Source organism: Nyctibius grandis, chromosome 2 (assembly GCF_013368605.1).
Source record: "Nyctibius grandis isolate bNycGra1 chromosome 2, bNycGra1.pri, whole genome shotgun sequence".
NCBI classification, from domain to species: domain Eukaryota; kingdom Metazoa; phylum Chordata; class Aves; order Nyctibiiformes; family Nyctibiidae; genus Nyctibius; species Nyctibius grandis.
In genome coordinates, this window is record NC_090659.1 from 19,582,452 (window position 1) to 19,607,802 (window position 25,351).

Consider the following 25,351-nt stretch of genomic DNA (forward strand, 5'->3'; position numbering starts at 1 on the left):
AAGTTACCCTTCACTGAGCTGTATACTGCAGTAGCTAGACTAGAAGGGGTACCCAAACTAGACTGTGCAAAAGCTGTCGGAACTATGCATCCTCACCCCTGGAGATCCTGTGACTAGAAGGCAGGCATGAGTTAAGATGCAGAAAAGTCTCTGTACAGTACTGTTCCTCATTAAAAAAAAAAAATCTCATTTTGCATGTTTTTTGATTGCCCCCTCCCTTCTCCCTCCCTCAACCAAACATTCTACAACTTTGAATCTCTCTGATGATTAAGTCACTTGAGTATAAACAAATACTCTTTTAGAAACGTTGGTAGCATGGATTATGTGTATCCTCTTCAGTCTAACAAGATACTAAAATCAGTAAGATTTTAAGCACAGAAAAAGTCAAATCTGTCACTATTAAATCATGTAACTACCAGCACAATAATATTTTGAAATATCTTAACTACTCTTTATGTAGGTATATGAATTCCAGTGTTTATCCTATTGCTTTTTCAAAGTAAAGACACTTTTGTTCACTCCAAAAATCCACCTTCTAACGATTTTTTCTTTCTTACATGTTGAAAGTCAGCCAGCACACGTACCATTTCCTTTACCACCTTTCTAAAGGAATAAAGCTTACCAAGTTGCACTGCAACAGCTCCTTGACAGACGAGTTTATTGAAACAATTTTTAAAAGCAGATATTTCTGAATGTACTCCATCAATCCCAACAGTTCAGAAAAACAATTGTTCAGTGTCCAAATGATGTGTGCATGTTACAAATTGTACATCTTTAATATACTCATTCATACCACATGACATGAGCATAAAATACAATGATTTCTTATGTTATTCAGTATGCCAATTTATTGCTACAGTTCCCCAAAAAGGTAGGGAACACCTGGAAATAGCTCTTAATCCAAGGCTGTTACAGCTGTTCCCATGCCTTGGACCCCAAGATTAAGTCACTAGTGTTCTGATGTAGATCACCCATCTTTAAAGTGTTTTCTTTTTAATTTAAATGTAAATTAAATGCTTTTTTTTGCAAGACTATTCTTAGATGTTATTTAGTGGGAAGTGTAACATTTGAATAGTTACTACAATATAAATACTTGACATCACAGGATATAAAATTTTCTCCATCTTCATTTTGCTTGACATCTTCAGCCATACCAATCAGAAGAAACAGGTTCCATGTACGAAGTTACAACAACAACAAAAAAAAAAGACACAAAGAAGTGAATTTAACCAACTTGCACAAGGAAGGAGGGGCCAGAGTTCATGGGTAAACTGTTACTCCTACAAAATGAAAGGTGGTTGGGGCTTCGGAAGATTTTGGTTTTCCTTTCTGTTTTGTTTCTAAGAACAGTCTTATGAGTTCCGTATTCTGCATGCAAATACTTTTTTAGCTATTCCAATTTGAGGGAAGCACAGCTGCTTTTTAAAGGTCAGGTTTCATTTGAAAGTGTCTCTACTCTTTACTTCAAATGATTTTCATATATTTGAATGTTTTGCCAGCCCTTTTGACCAATAGGATGATCATTTTATTGTCAAAGTATTTTTTTTAGCAAATGAAAAGCTTATTCCAACAGTACAAGATCTCTATATCCAGTGTGAAAGCAACATGGTGGTATAAATATAGGCATACATTGTATTACACATAATATATTATACACATTCCAGTTAACCATGGAACAATTAACAGGAGTAGATGACTACTAATCATGGGTACGAAGTATTTTTGTAAACAAGATTGAGAAGCTTCAAGGAAAATCTGATTTCTGGAAAGATGACAATCTCGGGATTCCATTTTTGTTTTCAAAGAAGTCTTTTTTTTTTTTTTTAAGGATGCTGTATATAAGAATGCACTTTGTATTAAAACAAAGAAATACTTTACAGTTTAAGAAACTTTACATATGTACATAAATTACACATCAGGAATGGTTTTAAAGCTCAAAATGAGTTGTTGGAAAAGTCTATTTTCCTTCTATTAAAATCTTCAACTCTTTTACGTTATGATCGTTTGCAACTGTCACAGCATGATCCAGTGCTCGGATACTTGCTAGAAGCTTTATGATCTGCTTTATGTGCTCCCTATAAAGAGGAAGGAGAAGTCAATACAAGAATGGAACAATCATGTACAAGTATTAATATTTCAACAGAAGACTATATTATGAATCCATACAGCGAATCAGTTTCAGGTAACTTCACATCATCTCCTCCACTTGCTTAGTCTGATAAAATAAGTTGGTTATCAGCTTTGCACTGAAATTGAAAAATTTATTTTGGGAATAGGAATTAATCATACAATACAGTTTAATACTAGATGCAATATAATCTCAAGAAAGAGTCTTGGATTACTTATGGTACTGTGCAATGAGTCACAGCTCTCTTGGTAACTAATGTTTAAGCCAAAAAAATAAAATCAAGGCAGCAAGTATGCTTTAACGCATGCCTTAAAAAGGTATGAAGCTTGCCACCAACAAACTGCATTACAATTCAGGTCAATCTAGGAAGCTTAGAGTGAACAAACTGCTAGGAGGACTGTACTTCTTCGTCTGTCAAGAACAATTTTGGTATCTTGCTAGGAGGATGGACATGAAATTTAGACCAGTCTCACAGAAAATACTGAAAGTTCAAAATTAATCTTAAAAATGAACCTAGCTGATCTATGAAAAAGCAACCAACGCTTGGAAAACTAGCACCAGACATAGCTATAGATACACTTCCCTCTCGGCAGAAATTAATGCATTTTTGTTTCAAACAACTGTACTAGGTTTTATATAAAAAGACATTACATTCTTCAGTTATAAAAAGTAATAGTTTTGCGGCCAATTTATTTTATCTGCTTAATGGGGGCAATGGCAACAGATTCGTTAAATGCTGGGAAAAAGCAGGAGGACAGAAGATAGAAATTAAATTAGAACTCACTATGAACAAAAGGATTAATTGGATATTTCTCTTCCAATACAAAATTTTACCAAGTTATCGTTTCAGCTGGTAAAGAAAGTTCTTTCAAATTTAGAAACAAGCTACCAAAAGAAAGTTTAATCTCCATTGGATTCTCTCTCAACTCCTTAATTTCAATTCCAGTTTCTTGCTAGGCTAGGCATTTTGGTTTTCGAAAGGAAGGAGTAACAAGTCTATTTTGAATTTGAACCATGGGGAAATTTAAATTGATACGTGACACTGCTATTATACTTTGGATGCAAAGTTCTGAGGCATAACCTGAGAGCAGATAAAAAGATGTTTGAACAGAACCCAGTGTGGCACAAAGCTCGGTGTTCCCTGAAAACGAGATGATTCATGCCACAGCCAAAAGTGACTCTAAAGACAGAAAAGTGTCTAATAACCAACATGGTGATGAGAAAAAAAATTGATACCAGAAAAAAAAACCCCACCCAACCTCTTAACCAAGATTTTTCTGCTACGGTTTAAGAAAAATTTCTGTCTCTGTGTCAGTGCTATGCAGAAGATCAGGAAGGGAGAAGGATCTAATCCCCCAGAGAGCCTCAATAATTGAAGAGTAACTCAACAATGGCTCAAGCAAGTTCAACCATCCAGAATGACTAATGTAGGTAGCAAGGAGGTTCATCTTTCCAAGTTTCAGGTTTGCTGGAACAACAGAACTATTGACCTTGAAACCTCTCCTTCTCATGTAACAGCACAGGAATAAAAAAATCTTCCAGTCTTGTTATATTCCTGTGTACCAGTGCAACAACTTGGTTCTTAAGTTTATCATTGGTTAAAACTATACACCCATAGCATTTCAGGTTACTTGGCCAGCAGTAACATTTATGCATCTAATCTGAACTTTTAATTATGCTGGTTATCAGACAGAAGTAAAATGACTCTTCAATCTAGAGGAAAACAGGTTCATCTAGATGGTTGTGTAAATAAATCAGAACTTTTGTACTGTACACAAAAGCATAGTTTGTAATTTAAAAGTCATTATGCAGGTATCGGCAACAGGATCACAAGGTGGAACAGTCCAAAACCAACAGCTACTAAATTTGCCAGAATCAGTGACACTAAGAAGTAGGGAAAAGATATTATGAAATGTTTAAAGATTTCCAGCATTTGCTGTTTTCAGACACCTTAAAAATCTCCCCATCTACAATACTGTAACATTTTTAAAGTTTGAACTCAAAGAAGTTTCAGAAGACATGCAGCAGTATGGAGATATTTACCTATGTTTGCATGCATCAGCAAAGTAACACAAAGCACAAAAATTGCAACTGCATTAACCCAAAATAAGTTACCTTGCATTTCTTTTCTCTACATCAGAGCAACCAATGCTGTTTCTATAAATTGTATCAGCTAGATGAACAAGGTATCTACAGAAGTTTTCTAGCTGAGAAATAGTCTTGTCTCCTTTTAGATTTGCAAACCACTGTTTAGGAAAGCAAGCAATTACCTAGACATAACAGGAAAAAGAAAGTTAAACACAACATAACAAAATTTTAAAAGCTAACTAACATGATTTGTGAAGTCTGCCAGGTAAGATTGCAGTGACAAGGCCCAACTGAGTGAAACAGTGAGAAACCTCCCCCCACCAAAAAAAAATCCAAAATTCAAGCAGTGAAACACTGAAACCTACACTGTACCTAAACTATCTACAGGTATGAGCCAGAGGAGGTTCTTTCTTTAGTTCGTGTATTTTACAAAAAAAAAAAAAACCCCAACCAAAACCAAAACAAAACCAGTTTTTCATTGACAGTACAACTTTGAGATATCAAAGCCAAGACTTCATAGGTAACCTCAAGTTTTAACTACATTTTTCCTTCAGATGCAATTTATGAATTACAAGGGATTTTAAACATAGTTTGATTTTACTTACACTTTGAGCTTTCTTAATGCTGTCCTCTCCATACTCCGAGTTTTGAAAAGCCATAAGAATGTATCTATTTAGAAGACCATCTATTGACAGTTCCTGAAGAGTTTTGTTTGAAAGGATTCCATACCACTGCAGAAAGTTTCCTAATAACTGAAAATACAATATAGGGAAATTAAGTATTTAAAAATCTACTGAAACCAGGAAGTTGATCAAACATTCTAGAGCCTCTTGAAATGCAACAGCATGGCCAAGGTAAGCAGTGGAAATACGCCTTCTGTTAGCTTCAGAACTATTCAGAATCCATAAAGTACCAGCCTAGAGTGTTATGAATTCTCATACAACAACCACCGCCACCTCAACTTTGCTCATGTTTTGCACAAGAAATCAGAAAAAAAGAATTAAAGTTCTAAGCCATCTTGTTCTCAGAATTTTATGTCAATGTCAAGCCAAGTGATGCCTAACATATGCCATACGGGGGCAAATTCACAGCCCCCTTTGTCAATGAAATCCCCAGCTATGCTGTCAGCATAACCTTATTTCCAAGGCACGGTGACACAAGAGACACAGAAAGTGTCACGGGGGAGTGCTGGCTAAGCCAGCTCTACAGCTGTTATTCCCCACTGGCGTATGGCCTGTGGAGAATTACTGCCAGCCTCATACAAATGAATGCAGCCAGCAGTTTACTGTTGAGGTAGATCACCAGGAAACAACAAACGAGCACTTGCCTCTCAGCTTCTATTTCGGCTTGTCTGTGATGCTATAACTGACTTGCTAGCGCAAGAGAGCTGTATTTTTAATACTTCCCTAAAATCAAACAGTGGTAACAGCAGGCATACTTCTAAACTGCCCAGGCTCCAATAGATATTGCCAGAAGCAGGCAATTTCACTCTTAAGAGACACAAGCCCTAAACAAGAGATCCGTTTTGCTTTCAACAACAGCATTTTTAAAAATGAGCTTTGTGCACTTTTTGCTCTAGACAGCATTTAAGAAGCTGACTTTTATTTCAAAGTGAAAGAATTCAGTGCCAAATATTTTAAGTAAATGAAGTGATTGCAAACCCATTCAGAATGCAGTCTCCCTCACTGCTGCAATTTAAATAGAAAATTCCAGATAAGAGTTCTGTTTGCATGATCATGGAGATAAGCAGTTCAATCAACATGGGTCTCACACTTTACTTTCCTGTTTAGCTGGGGGTTAATTTTCTTCACAGCCTTTTATTGGAAATAAACTACAACAGTCAAAGCTTCTTACAGACCTTTGCAAACTCTATATTGCACATTCCACACACAGAGACTCTCTTTCACACTCTTTATTATTTCAATTAAACTAAGATTACAAATGCTTTTATACTTTACGAATAGCAGTGAGCCTTCCAAAAGGGGCCATGTTACTTTCACAAAGATTCTCACACTATATATATATAAACACAAACAAAGCAATCTCTCTCATTCCCACATAAGTGAAATAAAAGCAGTGTATTTTATTCTGAAAACCACAATGTCATTCAAAAAACTGGGTTGAGTATGCTAAGAAAACCCACAACGTACAAGTTAAAATGATGGTGCTTTCACTTGGCAATCTTTTGAACAGGGCACAGTGCATTATCAAAGACTAAGAATCCTAACTTCGAGTTCTTTCAAATAAAGTTAAAGCAATTTCCATCTACCATTTTCCACAAATTTGAAGGGGATTTTGTTGCTACACTGTTTACACCAAAGATTTACTGGATGTATTTACTGACTTACCTTAACAGAGGACCAAAATTGACGTTGGAAAAACAAATACGGACCAGAGTTCTTGTTTTCTAAGATGCTGGAAAGTAAGAGATTTCTTTAATGAGCAACCAAGACCACCTCTGCCTGGAGTTTGCTGGCTTCCTCCTTCCCACACACAGTTTATTTCTATAAATATTCCCTTCCATCTTGCTTGTCTTTGCTAAATCCTCACAGTATGGTAACGAAAGATCTCCTGTATCCAGCCAGTGAACCATACCGGGGAAAAAACTCCTGTTAACTACAGACAGAAGACACCAACTTGCTAATAAAGTTCTAACACCATAGTTGAAAGCAAACTTACTTTTTTGGGTATAAGGGCATGAATACATCATCATCTAGTGTTCTCCTCATCCTTAGCAACAATGCCTTTAAAAGCATCTGAAACAGATATTTTTTTAAAAAAAGTGTCCAAAGCCCTGCTTAGTAGTTAACCACTCAGAAACTGATTTTCAAAGCAACAAGGAACATTTGTAACCGTAATAGTAAAAGGTACACATACTTAAGCACACACATAAATAAAGTCTTACAGAAGCCTATAATAATTAACAGAGCTGAAATTTGACGCTTTCAGTAAAAACTGAAGGCAATGGAATTACTTTATGGTAAGCCTGGCTACACAATTAGCTTCTGTGAAGTCAGGGCTTTTGCTATTTTTAATCTTCGCTAACTTCTCCATACACGTGCACTTTGGCCTATCTCCCATTATTCTAAAGGCAATGCGTACATTGCATTAGCTACGGCACCTGAACTCATGACATCGGTTCTTGTAGTCATAGAAGATAAGTAAACCAATCAAATTTCAAGGCAGTACATTTGAAAAAGTTACAAAGATCTAAAAAAGAAAAGCCTGCCTATTTGCAGTTGACCCTTAAAGCAAAACTGCAGACCAACATGTCTTAGTATGCTTGGTATCTCTTTTTAATCTCTAGCATTTATTTTGGGGAGACTTCGCTGAGTTCCTCCTCCTAATTTATCATTGTACTTGACTCTCCATAACTAGGCTGCAGAGCATCAAATAATTTCAAAATTCTCTTTCTCGCTCCTCACTAAGCATGCTGTTGTGTTCTCCAATATAGTGTATTAGAAATATATTCAAATTCCTTAATTTATGCAAGATATTTAAGAAAAAACAACTTACTTGCGTATTTTTGTTTTCTGCATTCACCACTGAAGGATATCCATCTACTAGTTTCTGTACAATTGCTACCATTCTAGATGTTTGTGTTGTAGAAAAAGGATCCCATATATTTTCAGAAATCACTGTAAGAGATTGAAGAATTACTCCACTTTGCAAATACTCAAATACAGGTACTAAGACAGTCAGGCAATAATTTACAAAACAGTAAAATCTGAAAGCACAAACAACCATCAGCTTCCCCTTTTCCCCCATTTTCTCTTTAAGACTATACCTGTTAATTTAGGAAGAACAACTCTCTCTACAATGGTAGGCAATAGTGAAATATCAGCATCATCTTTCACTTGCTCCTGTTCTTCACAGCCATAAAACAGCAATGATTCAAACCACAACATAGTCTCAAAATCTCGACACTTGCCCTAATAAAAAAAGAATTGAGGTTAGATTCCTAAACAGAGATTTGAAGTCAACACATTAAAAAAAAAAGAAAAACCAAGTATTATATATGCAAGTATGATAAACTCACAAAACCGGACAAAACTACTTTAAAACAGTCTACCAAGTGTGCTAAGCAGGCAGGGTAAGCAGCAATTGAGCACAACAGCAACTTGAAAAATCTAGTCCTTTTTGTCTACATGTCAGGTACTCATCTGCACTGGAAATAATTTAAAAAAAGATACAGTGCCTCAAGACCAGTCTCTTAATCTGGCACAAAGATGGGCAAATTACTTAACATGCTTTTGCTCCCCTACTTCTGAAGCAGTGATACTACTTCCTTCAGAAATACAGGCAAGCCTGATTCCTGAGAAGTGAAGAAAACGTTCTGCCTCTCTGCCTGGACACTGCTGATTGTGCCATCATAAGTCAGATTAGTGTACATGGACAACCCAACCCAACCAAAACCTGAGAGAGGATGGCGAGCAAGGTCAATTTTCCATAAACTGGCCAAATGAACCAATTCACTCTACAACCACACAATCACTAGGTCTAATGAAAGTGAAAATGGTGGAAGACAGACTGCTTTTTTTGGCAGCTGTTGCCCTACAGATTTAAATTTCTAATTACACCTGAGCCAAATAAAGCCCACAGATTAGGGTAAAAGCGAGTAATGAAAACAATTAGATTTGAGAATTCTGTACCATGTCTCCAACTAACTTGAGCTTTGTTTTGTCAGCCTGGAAACTCACATAGAAATAGCATAGGGGAAGGGAGAATGTACACAAAGTTTTAAATTTAACGAGGACTTCTTTCATAGATTTTTCCCTTGTTTATTCGAATTAAATACTCTGAATACTCTCTGAAGAAGACTCATGCTTCTCTTCCTCTGCAATCAGAGCAGAAGCGTCAGAAGATCCCCTTCTACAAATATTCTCTTAGTAATTAAGAAAAAAAAAAACACTTCTGAAAAAAGGAGAGATTCAGTCATTTGTGAGATAGGCTGACACATCTGCAGACGGTGCTTTAGGTGAGCTAAGTTTTGAAAGGGAAGAAGACAATCTGCCTTAATAGCCTAGTTTCCTAAAAAAACCCCAAGCTTATGCAATTGCACTCACTCTATGCCTTGACCGACTCCCATTCCCCAGTAAAAGCCAACATAGCAGAAAAAAGTAAGTTCCTACCATCACTGTGAAAATAAGCACCTGACTGCAGCAGAAATACCTTACAAGAACTTTCACTGGTAGAAAGAACAGAGTGGGAGTCAAAAGCTACCGGAACTGTTTGTCCTGATGGCTACTCATGTCAGCACACGTATGCAGGCTGGATAATGAACATATGCCAGGGATACTCAGCTGCAACAATGCTGTCCTGCTTTTCCCATGTTCCCTACCTAATAACTAGGCAATGAGTACTATGAGGAGACTTGGAAATTGCCAGCTAGAGTTCTACAGGGTATGAAGATATAAGTGAGAGAAAGAAAGATGTATAATGTAGAGAAGTAGGTTGTAAGTCAACATAAAAACAGGCTGCTTAGTTCCACTTCTGAAGAAACATCATCTCTAGAATCACAATTTTCTCTTAAGTACTTTAAAACCTAAATATATTATTTAAGAAGCTGTTTGGCTTTTTGGTCTACACCACTCACTGAGAAGGTACTGGCATGTGCTGAACTGAACTCTGGCCTGCTGGGAACACAGAAGACAACAGTCCAGAACCTCCCCAGAAAAGCTTCACCACAAGAGAGGTGCCCATTTTAAACTTCATGCCTAGAACACACATTTACAAGAAGCACACATCAAAGGTGCGATTTACTTTGCTCTGCAGAAGTGTCTGCTATATAGAAGATTACGCAGAAGTTGCTTGCAGAGGACCTTACCTCCAAAGGAGTCCAGATAAGCAGCTGAAGTCTGATTAAAGGGTTAAACAGCTTTGGCAAACAGAGGCCAATATAAGCATCCTTATAAGAAGCAAAGTACTTTGAGCGCCAACCTTCAAACTGTGACTTAATACAATCAATTGAGTAAAAGCTTTCCAAAACATCTTCGAAAACTTTGCTGGATTCTTTCAATATACGATCTGGTGAGGGAGAAAAAGAGCAGGAAGTTAAACACCTATTCCCTGTAATACCTCTTTCAAGACAGACTTTGATGCTCGCTGGCATAAGCTAACTCCTATAAACAAAACAAAAAAACCCATCACCTTTAAAAGTTCTGTCACTTCTGCCTCAAATATACAAAGCAATAAAAACATTGCATGTTAAGTACTCTCCAATACACTGTTTTATCACAGATCTTGCTTTAAATATTTCATACAATGATTTTCAGTTACCAGACAACGGACTGGTGATATATTGGGCTGTATTCAGTGTGGATCTAACTTCAAAGCTGGCCTTGCTCTGCATGGGAGTTTGGCACAGCTGATCTCCATGTCCCTTCCAACGCAAATTATTCTACAACTTTGCTCATCCCAGTGCAAGTACAGGAGGGCATTCAGATAAGCCACCTGGACTGGCACTTCAGACAGAGCAAGTCCTGGCAGACACCATGCTAAACTGCTGAACATAACATGGCTGTTAGCACCAGGCAATCATTACAATCCCTTAGCACCTTCCTTACATTTTTTTGCATTTACTGTACCAGTATTCCATGCAGTGCAAAACTTTTTCTCTACATATTGTTTTTCCCTTCATATTTTCTACTTCCCAGGGTTACTTTCATTTTAATCAGTCATTTTTACTGCAGCCACAGTTTTAAATGTTCAGTTACAGTAGTAACCTGTACACAACTAACATAACTAGTACACACAGCAGGTAGAGACAGGGCTGAGGGTACATGAGATTATGTCAAATAAACACACTTTTCACACTGGGATTAAGAAAAGATGCTACAAATAAAGTTGGCAGGTTCAAAGTTTATTCCTCTGTTCCATATAGCTCACTGCTGATTCTGGACTAACATGAGAGCTACAAATGATAAAAGAAGCTTTAGATGCTTACTCAGAAACTGACAAAACTCCTACAAAAAGCTTTTGTACACGATAAAGTACCAAGTTACAAAGAGCAATTCAGCCACACTGAATTTTTAATCTAGATTCTTTAACTCAGCAAAGTTAATTATAGCACCTAACAACCCCAAACAGTTGATTTGTTTATCAAAGAGCTCTCCCTGTATCCACAATTTTGGTAAACCAGCCAGCAACTAAAGGTGTGGAATTGTTTGCACTTCTGAAGGATCCAGCTGCTGGACAGTTCATCTAATTGCTTTTTCAATCTGTTCATACCTTGGGTCTCCACAACTACCTACAGCAATGACTGGCATTTTTATTACACTCTCTGTGGGAAGTGACTTGTTTACTTTAAACCTATCCTATCACTTCATTTCATGCCGCCTAGCTCTCATACTGTGAAAAGTCAACATCATTCTCCTAGCTGAAGAGTCTAAAACTGTTTAATCCCTCCTCACATACAACATAAGCAATTCTATATATGTGATCCTTGCTGCTCTCCTTCTCCATATTTCTTCTAATCTGATTAAATTCTGTTTAATCAGAGAGAATGACAATTGTACTCAGGTTCAAAATGAGAAGCTAACAGGATTACTACAGTGATGTTCTACTCTCTTCACTACTGGTTTCACTGGAACTGTTTGCCTTTTAACTGCTTCTGTAAAAGATGACTGTTCCATCAAACGATCCTTATTTCCCCGAGTCTCAGGTTTCTTGTGGTTCTCTCAGTTCTTTAGAGACATTAGCTTAACTTACAAACTCCATTTATTGCATAATTAGGGTTATGCATAATTGCATAATAATGGTTACTTTAAGCAAACCATCATAAAACTACAGATGAAGTTCAAATCAAGTCAGTACCACAAGATCTGTCTGCAATGCTTACATTCAACATTGTTTTCTGTCATCTGCAAAGTTTGCCAGGCTGTAACAAGGGTCTACAAACTTTTTTCATTGCATTTCTAGATGCTTACGCAAAAGTCCAGAAAATACTTCCTATCAAGCAAAAAAAAGGTTTCTAAAGCACCGAGGTTTTCAGAATTTCATATGTAAAACAAACAGATATTTGAAGAATGATGAACAAAGTTACAAATTTGAAGGAAGACTGAGTATCCACTGAAGGTACAAAAGCTTACTGCTTGCCAGCAAAAGAATGTTTGAATTAAATAAAAAGAATCTCATTATAGATGGGCTATTTAGTTAGCTGCAAGCTGCACAACAGGTTGGTGAAAGAGACTGTTTTGGTCACATTGATGATCCAGCAAGGAACAGTTCCTAAACTTTCTCCAAAATACAGTGAAATATACAGACAAGGCTGCATTTGGATCAATTTTTTTTTCCTGCCAAATCTTCTGTATTTTGTTACATAAAGCTTCACTAGCTTTTCTAACCTCGCTCCATGTTGAAGTTTGTAATATCTGTTGAAGTTTCCTCATCATCACTGGAAAGGCCTTCAAGGTGATCTGCCATCTTCCCAGTTTGCTCTCTTGCTTGTCTACGACGAGCTCTGAAAAGGATCAGCAGTATAAACCAGCTATTAATTCTACCCCACCCCGCAGACAATGGGAGGATTTCCCCCCCAATCCCTTGTCATAACTTTTAATGCAATGAATCTAGGTTGAAAAAAACTTTTCACTATGTCACCACCTCAAACATTCCACTATGTTGCTGCCTCAAACAGCAGAAGGAAGAGAAACCAGCAGAGACCATATAGATACGGAATGTGTTTACTATGCTTTCTTCAGTGATTTTAAACCAGTATCATGTAATGATGCCTTGTTTTGTACACTTGCACAATAAGCTGGGATATACAAGAACACCACTGCCCAGCACACCAGCTTAAGTGTTTACTTCCCATTACAGGAAAGGAGCAAATAATTGCTGCTTACATTAGTATGTCACACAGGACAATTGTATTCTGCAAGCAGGCAAAAACTCCTAATGGACAAGAAATCTCAGAACTCTACCTTCTAGCCTCTCTTTCTGCAGTCCGACGCTTTACTTGCTCTTGATAGATCACTCTGTCTCGTCCAAAAGATTCAAGATTTGGTGCCATCAGTGCTTTATCTATAAAATTACATTGACGAAAATTAAAATGCTTATCTACAACTATATAAATGTGTTGTAGGCAGTTTCACAAGAGCCTTTTACCTATTTAAATTAAGTGTAATTTGAAGTAGAAAGTTTTCAAAAAGATGTACCCAGAAGCCTGAATTCACAAGTGTCGAGGCTAAAAGAGGAAGCAGTGGAGTTTGGAAAAATCTCCACTTAAATGTTAAATAGTTTTCAGCATACTTCACTCTTGTCCCTCTCACAACAGTGCCCGACTATATAAAAGTCAACAGTTTTAATAGAAATTGCTTAAATTGAATGTTCCAAGATAAAAAGTGCTCCTTAATAAACAAGTTCACCATGTATCTTTTGAAAAGAAAATGAACAAAAAGAAAGACAGAGAAGAGTGACCAGAGCAGGAATATATGGTATTTCAGAGTTCTAGCCATGGTGTTTTCTAAGTTTATACGCTTTAGATTGCCTAAAGTTTAAAACACACCCAAATCTACAGGAAAACAAATCATATTCCCTCCTCTTTTTAAGCTGCAATTCATTACAGATATTCCTGACTATAGAAAACAGCACAGCTAACCAGTGAATCTGATCAGCAACCAACAGGCAGACCCAAGAGTGTTTCCAGTTCATCCTTTTCAGGTAAATCTTTAAAAGTGGATTGAATGATAGCCAGTGCTCAAGTCCACACACTAAAATATAAACATCAAAATTTAAACAAAAGCCTACCCAAATTTCAGGAGTAAATTTACATGTTCTAACTAAATCTATTTACAAATCCATCATTAAAAATATTATTATGACCTATGCCAGAATTCCAATTCTGTACCAGAACTACTAAGAGCCTTAACATACAGATGAAGCCATCATTTGTCCAATTTTTAAAAATGTTATTCAAAGCTGAGCTACTTGTCTTTACACAGAAGTAAAGCAAAAGTTTTCAGACAAACTTAAATTCACTTCTAGCTCTTTAGTGTCCTGACACGGTATGAAGAAAAGCAGATCGTTTATGGCTGCAGCACACATCAAATCAAAGGCTGGCATCAATTCCTAGTTTCTGTGATAATTTGAGGGACAGAACTGAACTATTTCTAGCCACAGTGAAATTCATTCTCAAGAATCACAGATACTAAGTAAGATCTCTCTTCAAAACCCATCTTTGACTATTAAATAGTAGTATTTAATAAGTCAAACCCCACCATTAAATTCTAGTCTAAAATAATCCATTCTAAGCTTCTTTTAGGAAATATGTTTCTAGTACATGAGATTTCTAGTTCCCACAACAACATTTTCATGGTAAAAGTGCAAGGCCTACATGTGATGCCTGGGGCTCCAAATAAAGTCCTAGAGGGAATATGTATGCTAACCACTGTGTAAAGGGATGACCAGCTCTGATGCCCTAATGCTTTATCACCCTCAGTAAGTTCTATCTAACGGTATTAACAAAATTTCATCTCTGGACACACTGTGACAGAATAGGAAATGGCTTTTATTATAGGATTTTAGGTCAGCAACAGGACAGACAAGAAAGCCATTTTTAAAAATGGGAAGCTCTCCAAAGCAGAAAGACATTGACTATTAATATTGTATTTCACCCATCATTTAACATGCTGAATAAAACCTCCTCCAAGAAATGTATATTTCTATCCAAGTTAAAATTTATACTTTTGTACAGTTTTACATAGTGAAGACTAATCACCGCAAGAGAACTCCTCAATGAGAATCCCCCAACCACACACTCACAGTAAGTAGGTATTTTAACTGGCTAATTTAAGCTGTATTTCATATAGGGTCACTTTATTAATCTGATTTTTAACATGGCATCAGTCTCTTCCAGTTCTTTAGCTTTACCAGTTAAGTGTCTGAAATGAAGTACTTATGCTGCCTACAAAATATAGCGTTAGAGAGAAGTCAACTCTAGCCCAGTGCTTCATGGCTTTGTACAAAGTTAACTGAGATGTTACAGGAAATTTATAGATTCAAGGAGATTTAAAAAAAAAAAAAGTCCTGACATAAGAGGAGAATCAGGAGTCACATGCTACCACTACCACCACTGCCACCATGCATACATTTTCAGTGCTAGGAAAGAGAAAATACAGTTAAGAGCAACAGAAAGGAGAGATGAAGTCAGAGCTAGAGTGACTTTGAGTTTAAAACAAAACAGATTAGAGAACTTTTATCTAAACTTGCTTCTACCTATCTCAAGAGTAAGGATAAACTTTAAGACAGTCATACTTTAAACATTCACATTTAAAATTAAGCCATGCTAAGTAAACAAGGTTGTTTAATGAATAATAAAAACCTTCAAGATGGACTGACTTGAATGGCTTGAAAACTCCGAAGATTCATCTTTAATATCATCTTGTCGTCTTTGGACAAGGCGGGAAGCTCGCTGTTTGTACAGCTGGTGCATTGCGGATTCAAGTTCGTTAATCAGAGGCACCTGTAAAAATACAACACACTACGTAATATCAAATTCTTCAGGTGCTTAGTTTCTGGGGTACCATACTATTCCGAAGCATAATGCTGTCACTGTACTTCTAGCAGCACAAACTGCTTCCTTTTACCCATTTGTATCACTTGGACCAGTAAATATCTCAACGTGAAGAAAATGCATGCATTTAACAATGCTGACAGCTTTCAACCGTAGCAATAGCATTCTGAAAGTAACTTCTGTTGATTGAATGAGTCTACACAGTAAGACAACCATTTTAGAGTGTGTGAAATGTTATTTCAAGTACTTGTTTTCTCTACCAAGTGCTTTACATATTGTGTTACAGTGCTTACAATTCTCAGACCTCATTGTTTCCTCTCTATCTTTAAACAAGAATGTAGTAGTATTCTACACTTTAATGAGAAAAATAACCTGACTGTATACAGTGAAAAAACAAAGCATGAATCTAACCTCCTGAAGCCAGCAGGTATTGTTTTGCTATAACTCTTATTAGCATGTGCTGAAATATTATTACTGAAATGCAGTAAAACACTGCGCAAGCATGTTATGCCAATAGGTAATTCAAATAAGTAAAATGTTACTCTAGCCTATCATTAAAATTAAAATTGTACATTCGTGTGAGTTCTGCATTAAGTATAACCTTTGAATGACACAGACCTAAGTTGGATCAGACTTGCCACAGTTTTGTTTTTTTTTTTTTAAGTGGACTAAACTTTGGTAGCAACTATAACAAAAATAGATGACATTATACCAACTATGAATTTCCTGATATTAAATAGCAGATTCACTGCTCACTTTTGCAAAAACTCATTTCCTGGGACAAGTTAAAATTAGATTATTATAAATATTCAAATGCAAAACAGAACTTTTCACAATCTCTTGGAGAGGCAAGTCCTTTTGGTAGGAATGCTTAAGCCACATCCTCCTTACCTCCAAGACATACGCTTAGTCCACAGTCTTCCAGCCTTTTAGCTCAAACATTTCATTGCTGCCTACCATCCAGGATTAAGTTTTTCAAAACAAAAGATAAAATCAGAAATTGTTTCCTGATGTAATTTAGAATGTGACTCAGCAGCTATTAAAGAACCTATCCAGTAAAACATAAGATTATAGCTACAGGGCCATTTCAGCTATCTGAAAATGATAGACACATCAGAGGAGACAGTAAAAGAAAAGTATTAGCTCTTTGTTGTATAAACTGGGCTACAGGGATTAAAATGAAAGCAACTCTGCACCAACTCAAAATATGTACAACTTTCTTTTGGAGAAAACAGAGTAGAGAGAAATAGGAGGAGGGAATATCCTAGCACTGGAAGTGTATATTCAGAATTTAGGACAATTCTGAGAACAGAAATAATAATTAAAAAAAAAATACTAGTTTTACTGCAGTTTACCATAGAAAAATATAGCTGATTCTGTTAAGCACGTAAAGGAAATTCTAAAATTGAAAAGTTATATGAAAATTTTTCAAAGCATACCTAGAGGTTCTTTCTATAATTGCCTCAGGATTAAAAAAAACAGCTACATATTCAGATATATGAATTCACTCAAAATATACCCCATTTAAAACAAGAGATTTAAAAGCTGTTATTCTTCTATAATCAATATTGAGGTTGATGAGTGACTGACAATTTCACTGACTACTATAGAGTTACAGCCCTCATTCATTGTGTTTTGTTTAGTCAATACCTTAAATTCACTGTTTCGGGATTTTTTTCTTCACTTTCACTGTAAACAGTGTAAGAGGAAAAGTGGAAAGCTCTCTGAACATTTAAATGACAAGGATAATTTTAACTTACAGTCCCTCTCCCTGACACACATGGTATGTTTTGATAATTTGCTTTTGCAGGTAAAATAACAGTTTATCTAATTGTGCTGTCAAAGATACGCTTGGAACAATTTAATATTTCTGTATCCCTTGCATATTCCTACATTCAAAATGTAAAGACACCGTTACCACTTTCTAGCCTTCTCAGAAGGCATAATTTTGACCGTAATTACTTGTGAAGGAAGTCATGCTAGCATCTTCCACTCCATTGGTTTTAATATTTATGGGGAAAAAAAAAAATCATAGAGGATTTGACATTTCTATTGCTTATTTCTAAAATTTGCTTAATAGTTGCCTCATTATACTCTCCACTGCACCTTACCAATGAGCAAAGTGTTTCTAACATTCAGAATCTCTTCAAAACAGAATACAAAAAAAATGGTTTTGCTTGGTTGGGGGTTGCGAAGGGTTGAGCATGGTGAACAGGCGCAGAAATAAGATGGTAGGGAGAAAAAAAGTCTAATTTATGATTATGTTTTTTGTTCTCCGAAACTAAGTCAATAGACATACATGAAAACTCTAGGGGAATGGACTCTTTCAGAGCGGACAAGTACATTGTGAACACATTAGTGCTTCTTCAGCAAACCACTTTCTCATTTAGATCAGTACCAATGTGAATTGGGCTAATAACCATTGCTAGTCCTCATAAAATAAAAAGAAAGCACCAAAGCATCATATTTGAAAGGACGGGGAGGGACCTAGCTTTGTACATATTTAGGATGTGTTCATATATGTATGTATGTATATACACACACACATATATACACACACAATATTGTTATTACATATATGGATACACATTTTATATGCTTATGTCTATTATAATCATAACTATGTGCATTATATATTATAAACACACACACACTTTACATATGAAGTAGTCAGGGCCACAAGTTGACAAAAAAGCTGGAGGCAATTTATCTTTACACTCAAAAGATAAGAGGAATTTATTGTCCTGCTGCATTTCATTATTTCATTTAAATAAAAATTGATACTGATTTTATTCCTTTATTTTGTCCCCCTCCCACACTAGACAGTGTCCAGAGGAGAGCCACAAAGATAGTGAAGGGTTTAGAGGGGAAGCTGTATGAGGAGCGGCTGAAGTCACTAGGTCTGTTCAGCCTGGAGAAGACTGAGGGGAGACCTCATTGCGGTCTACAACTTCCTCACAAGGGGAAGTGGAGGAGTAGGCGCTGACCTCTTCACCCTGGCGACCAGTGACAGAACTCGAGGGAATGGCAGGAAGATATGCCAGGGGAGGTTTAGGTTGGATATTAGGAAAAAGTTCTTCACCCAGAGGGTGGTGGAGCACTGGAATAGGCTCCCCAGGGGAGCAGTCATGGCACCAAGCCTGACAGCTTTCAAGAAGCATTTGGACAATGCCCTCAGACACATGGTGTGAATTCTGGGGTTGTCCTAGGCTGGTACAGGAGTTGGACTTGATGATCCTTGTGGGTCCCTTCCAACTCAGGACGTTCTATGATCCTATGATAGTACTTCTGTCATGCTGAAAGCACTGAATTCCAAAACAGATGATTTGGCCAAAGAACTGAGGAGTATATAGGACATCATAATAAATGAAATGCTCCTGCTAAACTGACCATGTCGCCTCCTAATTTTGCGACTCATTGTACATACAGGTACTGCAGCAGCCTCCAACTGAAAACAGCAGAACTCTGTGAATGTCCCTAAGAAGCATGAGATGATAAAAATGACATCTTAAAAGTTCAATGAACTGGCACGGCAGGTGGGGTGTGGGGAGGGAGGGAAGGGGGAGGAAGGTGTCCAGGTGTAGAATCCTTAAAAAAACCAACTACCAGGAAAGCAAAGTTATATTGTAAGAAAGCAACTTCAGCAGCTAATTTGCTGTATAATGGCTGGAGTTGATTTATTTACTAGTCTAGCTAGATAAGTCAATAACCTTCCTATAAATTGAACTGAAATTGTTACACTACTACTTAACAGTAATTTTTCCTGGTTTATACAAAATTCGGGAGACTAAAAGGCTTGGTTTATACTCAGAATGGTGTATTCTAAAAGAATTTGTTTAAAGAAAATATTTGAACAAGACAGCATGTGCTTTCAAAGAGAACCTCCAGACATGGCTTATAGTTACCACAAAAGAAATTTAACAAGAGATCTTTAGAAAGCAAATGCTGAATAGAAATATAGGTATTTAACTTGTCTTCTGATACACAAATTTATCGCAGAGTAAGAATATAAAAAGTTATCTTTAAGTAGGAATTTAGGCATCTGGGCAACCAGCACTGACAAGAGCTGCAAAGGAAAGAACTTTTACTACTCCTCAACGGCTAATGCCAATACAGACTCAGGAACACTATCTTCAGTGAACAGTATCTATTGTAACTAATCAATTAGCTGGGTGAATTAACTGGTCCACACTTCCTGGGTTTGTTCACAACATAGCTGTTCTTCAAATGACAGGACCAAAGATGGGACTCTCCCAATAGCACTAATGCTGCACAATTAATGTCTAACCGATTAGCTACCAGAACGCTTTTATATTCCGCTCCCACACCTAACAAGCTAGGTAAGCAGTAGCTTCAACTACTCACGTAATTCTGACAGCTAATGTATTAAGAAGATACTATACTATTGTATTCAAGTCAAAAGACAATGAAGAAATAGCCTATGTACTGCTAACTGAATTTTACAGCTCCTGTGTGCAATATATATAAAAATAAATACATATATATTCAGGAGCTTCTGTTATATTTACAGCAAAGTAAGTAAAGCATAATAACATAAGAAAGAAAGACTAAGTTTTCAAGTGAGTCATATACAAAAGTATCAAACTACATTAAAGAAGTATATTCTTAAGTTTGGGTGTCTTCAGACAGCTACACTAGTTTTAAAACTTTTCTCCTTCAGAGACTAGAGCAATACCAAGTACGTGAAACTGCCTCGCAGAATGAAGCTTATAATAACACACAAAATACAAGTCTGTTACTATGTTCATAAAGCATTCCAGAAACTAGCAATGTTGTAATTCAACCCTTATTTTTGTTAACCTGATATCCAACACAAGTATAAAGCAGCATCTGAGTAAAGTTGAAATGCCAGAGTATCTACCAAAATCCTAAAGATATGTAATGTGTTTTTAGGCCATCTAAAGTCAGCGATCTCTTACACTTTGAAAGAGAGGTTTCTGATAACTTTTCATCACACTAAGTTGGTTATCTTTTCAACCCTCAAATAACCAAACCTTTAGGAGAATATGTTCTCAGGGGACTTTTTTCGAAAACAGAGGGAGGTGTGGTGTGTTTGGCATGTGCTAAGAGTCCCTATTTTTTTTTTTTTTTTTGAAAAAAGATGAATGTTTTTGCATCCTTACCTTTTCACTGAAACACTCAAGCAAGTCTTGGACATACCCTCGCATTTCTTGCAAAAACTTATACTGTTCACCAATACCCCCAGAAGACCCTTCTAATCTTTCAATTGCCTTGGTAGAGTCCTCTTGGCTTTGCTGATGTTTCTCATATTGCTGCCGATTAGCTTTGTGCAATTCTTTCATAGAGTCCAACCTGAAGGGCAACGGATAAATAGCAAATTTACATCCAAAAGTCTATATATTTCAGACCGTTGAGATATTTAACAGACAGTGCAAGTACCAAGCCTATATATGGGAAATGCTGCAAAGGCATATCCTCTAACTTTCATTTGTCACTTTCTCCCCTCTCTACATAAACAGCAAGGCTAATGGTTTAAATGCTAGACTATGCTGAGTGCATTGCACTGCCCACTCCCACAAATTTTTACAGGAGTTGATAGCACTTAGAATAGTGCGAGGCTGGCCCTAAAGTAAAACTGGAAGGAAAGGCGCTTTTTTTTTTGGGGGGGGGGGGGGTGGTGGGAGGCAGGGCGGGATGGTAAGAACTATAGCTTATCCAAAACAGTCTTATTCCTCCACTAACTTAATTCACTGTCAAAGGCTGTAACATTACAAGGGGCATACAAACCAATTTTGAAGACACGTAAAGTGCAAGTTGTTAATTACAAATGATTTCTCACTGCAACTGGGTTGTTCATTCAGTAGGACCTTTTGCATACCTGACAAGCAGATTACAGTGTTTAAACAAAAAAACCCCTGTATACACTAAAATTTAAATTCTTTATCTGATGAAGGGGACAAATCTGATTCGCAGTTTAAAAGAATACAACTTGACACGCTAAACACCTCACTGGCCTTTCAATTCTTGACTATAAGACTGTGCAGTGTCCAGAAGATGCAACTCAGACCTGTCTTCAACAAGATCAATGGCCTCACATTTTAAGCTTCACTTCCAGAGAAGCAATCCAAGGAGATTTTCGAACAAAGTGTCAATGTCATCTTCACTTTGAGCTTTTTTTGTTTGCCTTTTTATTTTTTTTAATGGATGTGCCAGTCAGTACTTTTCCAGCGATGAAACTCTGTGTTTGCTCACCAAGACTAAAAGACGCCTGAGGAACAGAAAGCTAGGGGACAGGTCTTTAGGTCTAAAAAGACAGTCTGTCCTACCTGTCTTTAAGCTGTTTCTTTACCAAATCAATAGTAACAGGAGTCATCTCATTACTGGGAGTTTTGAAAGGAACTGTATTATCTGTTTTTTGAGACTTGGTTTCCGATGATCCATACGCAGCATACGTGTATGGAATGCCATATGATGAACCATAAGACAATGTCTGGTAAGTATTCTGGTAGTACAGATTATTCACTTCAGCAGGTTGATTTGGTTGAACCTAATGGCAGAGGATATGAAATTGTACTATATTAGACTTTAAAGAAAGGAGAAACTTATTTTCTTTCACATCTCAAATGTTATAAAGTGAAAAATGAAGGCAGGTACATTTACAAAATGTAATTATCAAGTGGATTTAAGTGTAGAACTTCCAACACCTAAGATGGAAGAAACAAATTCCCTCAGAAGTACCTTCTTAACTGGACAAACTCTTAGTGTCATGATCATTCTAAATATTTATAGTTATAACAAGCTATTAAATGATGATTTTAACCAGCCTATAACTCCTACAATAACCAAGTGTTTGGGACTATACTATATTTTACTAAGACTATTTAACAGAATGACATAGGTTCTTAGAGTCAGTGTGTTGGTTGTGATTTTGCTGAAGTGTTTTTTAAAAAAATCCTATCCTTTTCAACTGAAAGGCAACTTCACTATGAATGCACAGACCACATATGGTACAACCTGCTACAAATTCCAACTCTGTGCTGCAACACAAGATACAGAAACAACAAAGAAACACACACTGTTTATACAGACTGTACAAACCCAATGATAAACAAGAACAGAGGTCTCTTCAAAGTGGCATTATTCTAGCTCTGTTTTAGGCTGCAAATAAATGCTGGTTAACAGCACCACAAACAATCAGTATTTACCCAGAGCAGAGAAACTAATGAAACGGATGCCACTGGATACTTAAAATCTGACCTCTCATTTCTCTTTAAAGGATATCAAAAGTTACACACTGAACTTCCCAGATGAAACAGCCTTCTGTAAACTGCTCAAGTTTGTAACGGGTTTAGCCAATACATGCAGAAACAAATCAAAAAGAGTTTACAACTAAATACATGCCTGAGGTATGTTGATTCCTTTCCGTATCTGTTCTTGCTCCCATCTACTGAGTTCTTCGTCTTGCTCCCCTGCCACCAGTGCTTCATCATCGCTTCCCTCAATACCTTAATACGAGCAAAACACACAGGTAACAAAAAGGAAAAGATAATGTATTCATAGTAAGGGCCATGAGCTCAAAAACCTAAGAGACCATGCTTCGGTAGGAGCATCTCAGTGCATCCTCCTTTCCTCTTCACGAGGAATTAAGGATGCTAGCCTGTGAACTATTAGCACAGAGGTTCTACCTAAAAAAATCCAATGGGTAAATTTGCAATTAACTGCTGGTAAGACCCTTTAATGTTACAATCCTCTGTATCTTACTAATTCTCCTTTTCCAAAATGTTATTTTACCTGCTTGTCATCAAGAATGCTATACCAAAGAACTAATGTTTTAGTTTTCACAACTACATACTTCCTAAAAAACAAAGTACAGGAACAACACTAATTGATCTTTAGTGCAAGTTTCTACCAGATTCAGTAGAGTTCTAACTTAGTTCCTTCTAAGCACAGGAACACAGTTTGTGCTCAAAATTTTACACACAGATTCCATTATGCAGTACTTTCTTAGAAATGAAATACAACTCCAGATTCGTGCCTGTTTGAGAAATGTGTTGTTTAAAAATGTTGAATGAGAGCACTTGCAGTGAAAACAGTGTGAATGTTTATCAGCTGTCCTTCTAAAAAGGTTTTACCTATTTCCTCAGCAATCTTTTGCCTTTGGGATTTTTCCTTCACTGTAAAAACTATCCTCCTCTTCTCGTCATCATCTTCATCATCACTGGCATCATTTTCATCTTCTCGAACAAGGCGGCCTTTACCTGGTTCACTGTCAACGGGGGTAAAGTCTCCAAGTTCACGAGCCATTTGACGCTTTTTCCTAGCGGCATGAATGAAAGCAGCATCTGGAATTTCTCCTAGAGACAGATGTTTGCACCGTTAAACAACCACTGCAACAAAACAGGCATTACAGCTTCTTATTACTCATCTCTGCCACCCTACCAAATCATCTTTGCAAACAGAAAAAAATGTGAGAGGAAAAAATCCATATTCGCAGAAACATTTGCAAGCAATTTATAAGCTGCACATGCAAATTTTCTGACCAGAAATCCTCAAAGCTGGGATCCTTCCCAAAAAGTCTGGCTCTGCTTCCAGCAGCTCACGTGCCATAAGAGCAGGAACCTGATGTTCCCACGGGAAATATTCCTAAAGAAGGGGAAGCCCTCACAGGAGCTGAGTATTGCAAAGGGAGGAAGGAAACAAGGTTCTTGACAGTGTCACTTCCTGTCCTGATATCGCTCCCAACTCTTATTTTGGGGGAACAAAAATCATCAGCCATCTCAGCAGATGATGACAGCTCAGAGATTAAGAGAGCACCAAACCAGACAAAGCTAATATGAGAAGACTGTACAATCAAGGGGAAACAAGAAAAGCAAACCTAATTAAAAAAAATCTAAAACCCCTAGCACAAAATTAATGCAACTTACGTTAAGTCATATAAAAAACGGTCCCCCAAAATCAACTTTTTGAAACATTAATAATTTTTACCACTACTTTGATTAGGCATGCACAAAAGGTTAAATTTCAGATTCTCTTTATACTTCACATGAGATACTCTATTCAAGCCAGCAATATCTTTAGAGATGCAATAACGTACACATTGCACCACTTTGCAATTACCCCTAAAAGAAAAAATGATTTGGGAGTCAACTAGGAAATTCTTCCTTCCCCTGAAATATGGCCAAGTCTGTGGACCCAAGACATCCATCTTCTATTTGGGAAGCAAGCTACCACAAGTTAGCTAACAATTAGTAAACTAATTTCAAAAATACTTTCTCAGACTGATTTCTTTAGCCTCAGGGCCTGACTACAACCTCATTAGACAAAATGAGATGGGAAAACATTTGAGATACCTTGCAGATGTCTAACCAAGACATTCAAACTAAAGGCAGAATTTTAACTGAAAGCAGTTAAAATTCATATGAAGTCACCTATTCCAAATATTTGAGAGACAAATTCCTAATTTAGACAACAAGATGAAGCATTCCATAGTAAAATATTTTCTCTCATAAGGCTTGTAAAGTTGAACAGCTTTGGAAAATAGCAGTTTCCTGAACTCTCAGATGCTGGAAAATATTTCCTAATCTCTCAAATTCATTAGTCTGCTATAAATGCTGGCTAAAGCGTTTGTTAACATATCAGAC

General features: G+C 36.8%; 1 protein-coding gene across 1 annotated transcript in view; it reads right to left on the reverse strand.

The window, feature by feature from the left end:
- Nucleotides 1-641: 641 nt before the first annotated feature.
- PAXBP1 (PAX3 and PAX7 binding protein 1) overlaps nt 642-25,351 on the reverse strand; it is a 29,581-nt gene continuing 4,871 nt past the window's right edge. The window contains 15 exon segments of the mRNA XM_068418316.1: nt 642-2,075; nt 4,244-4,398; nt 4,822-4,968; nt 6,565-6,631; nt 6,896-6,972; nt 7,733-7,854; nt 8,004-8,148; nt 10,044-10,243; nt 12,562-12,677; nt 13,138-13,237; nt 15,554-15,677; nt 20,873-21,062; nt 22,037-22,257; nt 23,112-23,215; nt 23,843-24,064. Of these exon segments, the coding sequence (XP_068274417.1) occupies nt 1,958-2,075; nt 4,244-4,398; nt 4,822-4,968; nt 6,565-6,631; nt 6,896-6,972; nt 7,733-7,854; nt 8,004-8,148; nt 10,044-10,243; nt 12,562-12,677; nt 13,138-13,237; nt 15,554-15,677; nt 20,873-21,062; nt 22,037-22,257; nt 23,112-23,215; nt 23,843-24,064 (2,108 nt within the window). The 3' untranslated portion in view covers nt 642-1,957.